This window comes from Copadichromis virginalis, linkage group LG1 (assembly GCF_057382275.1).
Source record: "Copadichromis virginalis isolate Kocher_CV1m ecotype Utaka linkage group LG1, C_Virginalis_male_GT1.1, whole genome shotgun sequence".
In the NCBI taxonomy this organism is placed as follows: domain Eukaryota; kingdom Metazoa; phylum Chordata; class Actinopteri; order Cichliformes; family Cichlidae; genus Copadichromis; species Copadichromis virginalis.
In genome coordinates this window covers 11560447-11572046 of record NC_140618.1, presented here as the reverse complement: position 1 = coordinate 11572046, position 11600 = coordinate 11560447, and the positions used below count along the sequence as shown (strand labels likewise).

General features: G+C 36.8%; 2 protein-coding genes across 2 annotated transcripts; both read left to right on the top strand.

Annotated features, from left to right (window-relative positions):
* Nucleotides 1–1596: 1596 nt before the first annotated feature.
* LOC146718367 (uncharacterized) lies at nt 1597–3004 on the top strand. Its single transcript, XM_085475953.1, has 5 exons — nt 1597–1621; nt 1723–1758; nt 1863–2162; nt 2237–2557; nt 2649–3004. The coding sequence occupies exons 1-5, from the start codon at nt 1597–1599 to the stop codon at nt 2774–2776; spliced, it is 810 nt and encodes a 269-aa protein (XP_085332079.1). The 3' UTR covers nt 2777–3004.
* Nucleotides 3005–6303: 3299 nt separating this feature from the next.
* On the top strand, nt 6304–7724 carry LOC146718366 (uncharacterized). The gene is made up of 4 exons (XM_085474718.1): nt 6304–6355; nt 6453–6488; nt 6593–6892; nt 6967–7724. Exons 1-4 carry the CDS (start codon nt 6331–6333, stop codon nt 7299–7301), a joined length of 696 nt encoding a protein of 231 aa, XP_085330844.1. The 5' UTR covers nt 6304–6330; the 3' UTR covers nt 7302–7724.
* Nucleotides 7725–11600: the final 3876 nt, after the last annotated feature.

Below are 11600 nucleotides of genomic sequence, written 5' to 3'. Positions count from 1 at the left end.
GCTGCTATATAAGGGATGACAATATTGTTCTGTTTGTCATTCTGTTTCTCCCTAGTTGGTGTCCGACATTCTTTCCTGTGTATCTTTGCTGATTTAATGAAAGCCCAGTCAGGATAACTACATGTTTTAAGATAAGGGGCAGGTGCCACTGGGATTTAAATGCCTGGGACTCTCCACCATTTAAAGAAAGATTGTAGGCTAATTCTTACTTCTTTCTTAAAGTAAGTATATCGAATCAGGCCACAGACAATTCTAAGTTGGGTTCTTTATGCTTCCAGATATCACATCGAACTGTCAAACATTATAAAATTTAATGGAGATGTTCAGGTTTGAAAATCAAGCAGTGCAGTCTGTGTTTAAAGACTGCCACCCTGTGGTAAATCTTTGTTACTACAAATTACTTCCTGTTCGTTTTATAAAGGGATATATATTTGTTCTGATTGTTGCTATAAAATATCTTTATTTGATCACACATCTGAAGTCACTACAAACAGCTGCTGCTTACCTTTAAAATGGTTGCTATTCAGAAAGTGTAAAACCTATGAAAATGTCATTTATGAATTGTGAGGATACTGGAACCATATGACCACACCATACACACACACATACAAACACACAACTTTAGGTTGCATTTGTAGGAAATAAGTGGCATTGACAAACATTTACATGCAATTAAAAGCAAAGAGAAATATTCTTTGAGTTTATTCTCTATTTATCTACCTCTGAATTATTGTCTGTAAATCCAGAGGTAAAGATTTGGTCAAAGTTAGTTTGGTCAGCTGGATCAGAATCTTTCTTTAGTCAGTGTCAACCAGTGCACTCTTCAGAAAAGCTAACGTGTGTGTCTCTGTGTGTGGTTGCTTTTTAGTTTGCTTAATTTGTGGATTAAATTTTTATGGAGATTGTATTGCATTTGAATCGCTATAGTTATTTTCACTTTTCATTGTATATATATGTCCTCCATTGTGCCATAGTCAAAGACATACAGTTAGTGGAGGTTAGCTGGTGATCCTAAATTGCCCAGAGGTGTGAGTGTAAATTGCCACCTGTTTGTCTGTGTTAGCCCCGTGACAGACTGTTGACCTGTCCAGGGTGTACCCTGCCATTGCCTCCACCCCCCCACTACACTCCCACCCAAACCAAATTGCATAAGCAGAGGAAAATGGACGGGTGCATTTCCTCAGTGCAAAGTGAAAAGTGAAAGAAGATAAGTATCCTGTATTGGGTATAGTTGTCAGTACGTCAGACTGACTTATTATACAGAATCAGAGTAAGGTAAGATAACTGAAGAAGCAAATTATCTGACAAAAAGAGAGAAATAGAGTGTTAGCAAAAGCTAAATGGGTATATAATGTATATGAGAGTAAAATAGTATAACAGTACAGTGTGGTAAGTATTATTTGTTTGTAGATATTATTTTTAATCCTAACAAGTAAATATCTCTTGCTACCATACAAGGAGCAGGTAGGGGTATGTTATAATTGCATGTTTGCATATGGTTATTTACTCTTTAACCACTCTGTGGTTTTGGACTTTGAGAAGCTTTCAGAAGATATGCTGCAGAGGGTCTGTAAGGGTGGCTCATTTTCTATAATGATGAACATAATAATCGCTCTTCTGTGTGAGTACACTAACAGATAACATCTACATCTTTAAGTGAAACTGTTTTCTATCTATTTAATCTGAAAGGATTCATTTAATTTTTCACTTCTTTTCTTCAAGGTGTTCTGGCAAACCAAGTCATAAGCCAAACCGAAGGTAAGTTCAGTTTCCTTCATTACAAGATATGTCTCTTCTGTATTCCTAAATGTTACTAGGTTGCGCTCATCATTACCTATATTGCTCACTATGATGTCACGCAGATATTTTTCCTGCAAAGATCCTGGCGCAGCAGACGATTATAAGTGAAAACAGTGACCTTTATGTAACATGCAGCACATTTGGGAAAAAGAAAGACTCCATGGTTTTTATTTATTTGTTAATAAACGAGTGCGGAATCCAGTATCTCGCCCAGAAGAAAGATCGAAGTGACACCCTGTTCACCATATCCAGAGCTAGTCTTAATCACAGTGGAAATTACAGCTGTGTTTATTCCCCGAATCATTATACACTTTCTGAAGTAGCCAAGAAAGGAGACAACATCATTCAGATTCTGGTCATAGGTAAGTGTTTTGACTCCTGAACATATGATGTCATTGTTATTTCTTTCCACTCATTTTCTCCTGTTTCCATGCAGCCAATTTTCTCCCAGCAGATATTTCAATAGTTGGGCCATCCACTCTTCATGAGGGAAACTATCTTGAATTCCAGTGCACAGTGTCTCAACATATTCAAACTCTTGGTGGATGTAAATTCATCTACGCTTACCTGAGGAAGAATGACACGATTCTGCTAGTGCAAGTCTTTAATGTCTCTCAGATGCTGACAACTTTCATCATCGATGGTGCAGTTTTGAGGGATTCAGGTCATTACAGCTGCATAGTGCTGCCATCAAAATGCATCTATGAGCATGAGTACACAGTTCATGGAACAAACAAAGTATTTCTTCAGGTCAAAGGTAAGAATGTCTGTATGCTTCAAAAATCTTTCAAATAGATAATTTTTAAATTTTTAAATTTTAGTTTATTCTGTCTTTTTGTGCTTTCCAGTGAATTTAATCTCTTCAAGGTTACTACGTTATGGAGTGATAACCTTGATGGTATTACTGGTGGTGTGCCTTTGGTGGATCATACAACAAACAGGCAAATGCGCACATGCTGGAGGAACGGCAGGATGAGAGAGGGGGACGATCTAGATCAGGAGTGTCAAACTGATTTTATGTTGCAGGCCACACACAGCCCACTAGTTAAGTGGTGAAACTCCCCTTTCTGTCAGTGGAAAGAAGTTATATATTTAACTGTTTTTCTAAATGATAAAGAAAAAGCTGCTGTAATGAAGAAATAAATCCCCCAGGACAACTCTTTGGACTTATGGTCTCTGTGATGACAAGAAGAAAAACAGTCAAAGACAGCAGGACAGAGATACACAGTGTTACTTTCTCACCACAGTTAGAGGGCAAATATTTATATTTATATTGTAAGATATAAATAGCTCATTTTTGTATATTTAATATTAAATTTCATTTTTTTAATTTGAGAAGAATTTTCTAGCAATTTTTTCAAGGTTTTACAGCAATAATACATTTTGACAGTCATTGAGGTGACTTTGATTTCTAACACACAAATAAGAGATCTTATGAAGATCATGATCAGCAGTGTGCCAAATAACATGTTTTTTTTAACACTAAAGGCACTGTAAAATATGGGTAACTAATTGGTTTTCTTATCTTGATCTGTAGAATAAAAAGGCTGGATTGATCACATCATTCACAAGAATAATAAAACTAACATTTTCAGCTTATTATCACGATGTTTTTGTTCTTTTGCACAAGCAGGGTTGTATCTGTTAGTTCACTGAGTGTCACCGGAAGACCACAGGGTATATATGGTGTGTGTTTCATGCTGTCTGAATTAGAATAGTTAATTCTGTCATGAAAAATGGTGAACAGAAAAGAGGCAAGCTTATGAGTGTCTAAACAGAGATGGCCATGGCTGCTACTTAACTTCAAACTGTCAAACCACAGATGATCTGCCTGCAAGATCAAGCCCACAGTTTTCTTCCCCTATTTGCCCTTCAGTCCACATTCCAGCTAATTCATGACCGAAGCGAATGCTAATGCAATTAAAAATGAAAGGGATACTTTTCATTCTGACTTATAGCATCAAGTCAAATACATTTCTGGGATGTTGATTTGGTTAATTGATTAGCAGACCGGTGTTGTCGGCTTTAGCTACGCTGGATGAGCAACAATAAGGTAACCCCCAAAGCACAAAAGGTTTCACAGGTGCAGGCCACTTACCTAGCCATTTTATTCTACAGCAGTAGGGTTACCACATACAAAGCTGTGAAAGAGGTTTTTTGCTTTTGCTTTTTTGCAAAAACTGCCTAAAAAGTCTGATGTCAGTAGCTATTCCCCGGTACAAACTTCTGTTCCCAAATTCAAACAGACTCTGTGGCACCACTGAGAGTTTAAAAGAGCCCAGAAATTTAGATCTCCAATAAAATGATTGTAGTGGCTTCTCTCCCATGTGTTACAATAAGGTTTAACATACATGCATCCATAGAAAAAAAGATTTTCAATGTTCAACAGAGTTAGAAGTTGAAGAAGCAGGAAGTTAGCTCGCTATCATTTCTATCTAAAGATGATTTGCCATGTACTGACCCAGAGATTTCTAAAAAACTAAAACGTATGGCTTGTCAGACATTAATAAAGACAGAAAGAAATTAAGTAGTGTCAGTGTTTGTATTGAAGTTGGGCTGGCATGTAATGATATGCTACCTGATGGCTAGCTACAATGCTATGGTTAGAATAATGAAATAATAGAACATAAATAAATCAGCACAGTGAAGATGGGGGATGAAGGTAATTTTTTTTTTTTACCCAATGGGCAGAAAAAAATGCAATCGTATGGCAGGGCAAAGATACTGAAAACAGACCAAACCTCAGTCAAAATATCACCTGAGATGATCCATCCAAAACATGTGTTCAGTCACTAATATGACAGATTATGGCCACTCTTGGTAGGTTTATCATTTTTATTTCTTTTAAAATAATAAAAAAGGATATGCAATGTAGATTTTCAGCATGATTTTGTCTGTGATTGTCTTTTGATCTATGACCAAGCTCAAATTGATTTGGTGCTGATAGGGGCTCCTATTAACCTGAAAAACTTCTGGAGGAAAGGTGAATGAATTATTAATGATGCACCTAAACGTGATAATAAATACAAGTGCTGTGAAGAGATCTAAACAGATATCACATACTTTTTATACATTTGCAGTTTTCCTCTTTTCTATGCAGTCACCATGATTAGTCCTTGCCTCCTCATCTCCTTTCTCACTGTGCTTATCTTCCAGTGTTGGGGAGTAATGGAATACATGTACCAGCGTTAAGTATTTAAAATACAAATTATTTGTTAATTACCAGGGCAGAGAGTGATCCTGAGAAGGTGACTGCTGGCAGTGTTCAGACGATGCATTTGATAACCTGTTGCTATAAAATCAACCTAAAGAGAAGTTGGAAGTTAATTTATTTTTAGTTTCCAGAAACCACATCAAACTGTTCCACTTTTTAAAAAAAATTTTTAGTTTCATGTGAGACTCTTTGACACTTTGCTCAAAGGCTGACATCCTGTGGTAAATCTTTGTTACTACAAGTTACTTCCTAGTTGTTTTAAAGAGATATGTAACTTAATTTGTTCAGCTTGCTGCAATACATGCGCCCTTATTTGATTGGACATTAAAAGTTACAATTGCATTATAAGAGGTCCTGCCTAACTCTGAAGCAGTTACTTTCTGGAACATGTAATAATTAAGAAAATGTAATTTGTGAATTTTGAGGATATTTAAACACTGTGTACAAAGACAAAAAGGACCTTTGGAAAAAGTAGTGTAACCATGTGACCCACTCCTGGATACACGTTAATCTAGAATTGTAAGAAGATAGATTTGAGTGCACATCTGTAAATTAGAGTATATTCATAGAACACGCACACACACACACATACACACACACACACCTTGCGCAAGTTCAGTAAATTGCAAGTTGCATTTTTCTGAAACTTTTTATGAACACCCCACCACTCCCAGAGGAAAAACTGAAATTGTCAAGCATTTGAATAAAACAACACTGGATCCTTTACAAAAATGCAAAGCAAATAATATTGTTCTTTTTCTGGATATCCAGAGGAAAAGGTTTGGCCCAAGTCAGTATAATCTGTTGAAGTCAGCCGGATCAGAATCAGTCAAAGTGCACTTTTAAATCGGTGTTCAGCTTTGTGTTATGGTCAAAGCCTCACTTTTATGAGTGTATATGTGTGTGTTTGAAAATCTATGGAAATCTTTTACATATATTTACGGTGGCCCTGAGAGGCCAAACAGACTGCAACTTCAGAAGTATTATATATTTCCTCAGTGAGCGCGAGTGAAAGAAGATAAGCATCCTGTATTGGGTATAATTGTCTGTATGTCAGAATGACTTATTATACAACTAAAGAAACATCAGTGGAAATCAATTTGTGATATGAGGTATTTGACAGTAAAATGGTTTATTTTTTGTAGATATTATTTTTTATCCAGTCAAAAATGTTGAACGTGTCACCTTACAAATAACAGGAAGTGGTTCAATCTAGTTTCTCCATATTTACTCTCTGTGGTTTGAGCAAGACTTTTGAGAAGCTTTCAGAAGATACGCTGCAGAGAGTCTGTAAGGGCGGCTCATTGTCTATAACGATGAACATAATAATTACTCTTCTGTGTGAGTGCACTAACAGATAACATCTATGTCTTTCAGTCAAACTGTTTTCTATTTAATCTGAAAGGATTCATTAGATTTTTCACTTCTTTTCTTCAAGGTGTTCTGACAAATCAGGTCATAAGCCAAACCGAAGGTAAGTTCAGTTTCCTTCATTACAAGATATGTCTCTTCTGTATTCCTAAATGTTACTGAGCTGCATTCATCATTACATATATTGCTCACTATGATGTCTCACAGATATTTTTCCTGCAAAGATCTTGGCCCAGCAGACAATTATAAGTGAAAACAGTGACCTTTATGTAACATGCACCACACTTGGGAGAAAGAAAGACTCAAGTGTCCATGTTTATTTGTTAGTAAATGGGTGCGGAATCCAGAATCTCACCCAGAAACAAGATCAAAGTGACACCCTGTTCACCATATCCAGCGCTAGTCTTAATCACAGTGGAAATTACAGCTGTGTTTATTCCCCGAATCATTATACACTTTCTGAAGTAGCCAAGAAAGGAGACGACATCATTGAGATTCTGGTCATAGGTAAGTGTTTTGACTCCTGAACATATGATGTCATTGTTATTTCTTTCCACTCATTTTCTCCTGTTTCCATGCAGCCAATTTTCTCCCAGCAGATATTTCAATAGTTGGGTCATCCACTGTTCATGAGGGAAACTATCTTGAATTCCAGTGCACAGTGTCTCAACACCTACATACACTTGGTGGATGTAAATTCATCTACTCTTACCTGAGGAAGAATGTCACGATTCTCCAAGTGCAAGTCTTTAATGTCTCTCAGATGCTGACAACATTCATCATCGATGGTGCAGTTTTGAGGGATTCAGGTCATTACAGCTGCATAGTGCTGCCATCAAAATGCTTCTATGAGCATGAGCACACAGTTCATGGAACAAACAAAGTATTTCTTCAGGTCAAAGGTAAGGCTCTCTGAATGTTTCAAAAATGCTTTTTTAAATTCTTGTTTATGCTGTCTTTTTGTGCTTTCCAGTGGATTTCATCTCTCTGGGGTTACTGCGTTATGGAGTGATAACCTTGATGGTATTACTGGTGGCGTCCCTTTGTGGATCAAACAACAAACAGGCAAATGCACACATGCTGAGGAAATGACGGGATGAGAGAGGGGGACGATCTAGATCAGGAGTGTCAAACTGATTTTATGTTGCAGGCCACACACAGCCCACTAGTTAAGTGGTGCACTGGCGTAAGTTTGTGCTGGGGGGGGGTCGTCAATATCTCTGACTAAATAAATCTGGGTATATTCCCAGATGATTAAACATGCAACTATTTTGCTGGTAATACCCGAAGTGAGTAAAGAAAATCAACAGCCTATTTATGCAAAATAATTCATAATTTTATGGGGAGGTGAGGTGGGGTGGGGGGGTATATTGGTTGAGTCTGATTATTGGAGGGGGGGGGGGGGGGTCATAAACCCTCTGGAAATTACGCCCCTGAAGTGATGAAACTCCCCTTCCTTTCATTGTAAAGAAGTTACGTATTTAACTGTTTCTCTACGTGATAAAGGAAAATAAATATATCAGCACAACTCTTTAAATTGTAAAATATAAATATGTAAATTTACAGAAAAAGTTCTGGTAGCTCATTGCCCAGATTGTCAAGTTCTGGATTTTTGTTGTTGTTGTTTTAAACTGTAATCCTCAAAAATAGAAATTTCAATAGTAGAAGATTTATAAAAGAAATCTGTCTTCTTTTTTTTTTGCCTTATTACTTTGTATATTTAATATTAAATTTCTCTTTTTTTTAATTTCAGAAGATTTTTCTGGCAATTATTTCATGGTTGAAGGCTTTACAGGAGGTGTGGGGACCTCCAGGCCTCAAGGCCCGGTGTCCTGCAGGTTTTAGATATCATTCTGGGTCAATACATCTGAATCAAATGTTTAGTTCATTACCAGGCCTCTGGAGAACTTCAAGACATGTTGAGAAGGTAATTTAGCCATTTAAAGCAGCTGTGTTGGATCAAGGACACATCTACAACCTGCAGGATACCGACCCTTCAAGTCTGGAGTTCCCCCACCCCTGCTTTACAGCATTAATGCCTTTTGACAGTCATTGAGTTTTCTAACAATAACCTAATAAGAGGTCATGAGTTTGCATACCAAATAACATATTTTTAACACTAAACACTGTAAAATATGGTTATCATTATAATACAATATACAAATACATGAGAATATGAGAAGTCCCCTTGCTTATCAAATGCAAAATGTTGCTCATTATAATGCTGTTTTTGCTGTTTCACGCCAGCAGGGTTGTGTCTGTTAGCTCACTGAGTGTTACAGAAAGACCACAGGATAGATGTGGCGTGTCTTTCATGCTGCCTGAATTAGAATAGTTAATTCTGTCTTGAAAAACAGAAAAGAGTCAAGCTCATACGTGTATAAACAGAGATAGCTGCTGATGACTGCTACCTTTCTTCAATGAATACAGAAAGACAGAAACAAGGTTGTGTCAATGTTTGTAGGGTTAATGAAGTTGTGCTATCTGGCATATAATGCTGTGCTACCTGATGGCTACCTACAATACTATTGTTAGAATAATGAAATAATAATACATAAATAAATCAGCACAATGAAGATGGCAGGTGAATGTAAACATTTTTCCCCGATGGGGAGAAAAAATGCAATCATATGACAGGGCAAAGACACTGAAAACAGACCAAACTTCAGTCAAGATGTCACCTAAGATGATCCATCCAAAACATGTGTTTAGTCATTAAACAGTATGCACACTATGCTGCTGTGTGGTTTGGATTACTCACTATGACAGATTTCCACCCTCTGTAGGTTTATCATTTTCATTTACATCAAATATTTGAAAAAGTATATATAAAATATGTAGATTTTCAGCATGATTTTGGGATTTTTTTTTTCTGATGTGTTTTCATGGATCTACGACAAAGCCCAAATTGATTTGGTGCTTACAGGGGATCCTATCAACCTCAAATACTTCTGGGAGAAAGGCGAACGGATTATTATTGTAGGTGCCAGACATCTGCTTTATATTTTTGTTTACAATTGAGTTCGTGTTCGTTTCATAATTCATAGATTCATTACATAAGTCATCTTTACAGGATTAATTATGTGTTTACATAAAGTAATGTTATGTCACTGTTTGGGATTGGAACCTAAAAAGGGGTACCTCTCACTTTAAGTATGTAAGTGCAATAGTAGCATGAAACCCTGTGTGAGGGGGAAGGGGAGGAGCATGGACAGAGAGGTTAGGAGTCACATGGTTTTTCTGACCGTGTGCACAGGTAGTTCTGGATAACTGCTTATTTTTTGGAACTTTCATGCTTACTTAGGAAGGAGTTCATTGTTATATCTTCAGTTTGCAATAAATAAACAGTCTTCACATCATAATGCAACTGGAAGCATTTCTTTTGGAAACCAGGAACACGCGTCAGCCATAGACTCTCTTCTTGAACTTGGTTTATTGGAAATTACCCTACAATTATTGACACACCTGCTTATAAACGTGATAACAAGTAAAAGTGCTGTGAAGAGATCTGAACAGATCTATCACATACTTTTTATGGATTTGCAGTTTCCCTCTTTTCTATGCAGTCAGCACGATTAGTCCTTGCCTCCTCATCTCCTTTCTCCCTGTGCTTGTCTTCTACTTGCCCTCTGACTGTGGTGAAAAAGTAACACCATGTATATATGAGAGACCATGACACCAAAGATGTATAACCATGCAAGTGGGTTTCTTGAAATGCTGCCCAGAGTGATTTTCATGACCAGGCCAGAGAGAGAAGGTGACTGTTAACAGTGTTCAGACTATTAGATAAAAAGTCTGTACCATTCATTAAGTCCCATGCAAAACCAGGACAAAACATCAGGCCCCGAACAACAGAATGATATCAAGTCTCTGTTGGTTGGTTTCTTCTGTGTTTCCAGATACCACATTACACTCTTCATTTAGAAAAAACTTGATTTAGATGTTCGTGTTTGGAAATCAAGCGGCACAAACTGTGTTCAAAGTATGAAAGTACCATCCAACGGTAAATCTCTGTTACTTTAAGCCACTCCCAGGTTGTTTTTATAAAGGGATATGTAACGCAGTTTCTTCAGATTGATGAAATAAAATGTCTTGTAAAGACATTTGAAAAAACATGTAAAATTTCTGTAGAGATTATTTTACATTTGAATAGCTATAGCTGTTGTCAATTTTGATTTCCTATATAATTTCCCAGAGCAGTGAGAGTGAATGAAGATAGGATCCTATATTGGGTACTACTGTCGGTATGTCAGACTGAGTTACTGTACAGCAATAGAATCAGAGCACTTGAAGAGGCTGAGTCAACTCTGGGTCCAGGGTTAGGGTTACAAGGTCAAGTGTAATCAAATACCTAATAATCAAAAAAAATTTGGTTCCATATTTTTTCTATATGGCGTTCCAGGGTAATAAGACAGATCACATATTGTACTTCAGTAAACCTGCATGTTTTGTTTTCTTTTAAAATCTTATGTTTTAAAACAGTTCATTCAGTTTTGTGCACACCACGGTGAGCTTTAATTTAGTCTGATGTTTTTAAATACTTATGTATCGTGTGTACATGGACATTTTAGTAGAAAAATTATTTGTTATGACTGTTGAAGTGTGTGTTAATGTGTTAGTGTGCCTATAAACACCCAATGCAAAAGTGAATGTACCACTGAAATGTGTTTTCTTACAGTGCAATGAGTCAGCAGGCAATGCAGACATATTGGAGGAACAGCAAGAGCAGATAGAGGGAAGCACAGGAAGGTATAGTGAAAATAGAATTACAGTAAAGACATAGTCTGGGGAATTCTTAATAGAATTACACACGATGACTGAAATAGAAAACCTATCTATCCGAGATCTGTTCTTTTTCAAATCCAAAGAAAGACAACAGTCTTATTCCACTAACATTCATACGCTCAGTGCTTAAGAAAACATTTAAAACTATTACTCCTGATAATATCTGTTTCCCAAAGCTTAAATTTCATTTAAGGTAGCTACTGTATATACAGCTGTTAGGCTGGTTTAAAGTTTGTGAGTACAAGAAAATTATGATTAGAATAAAATGTGCTCAAGTTTGTTTAGATGGTAGGGTGCAGCTGTCATCAGATCAGAGGAATGGGAAAGGATTTGGGTGTGTGTAATTGTAGAGAGAGAGGAATTTATTGACAGTGGGGGTCTGCCTGTCATAAAAGGAAATATGAAGAATAGTATGCACAGAATAGGGTAA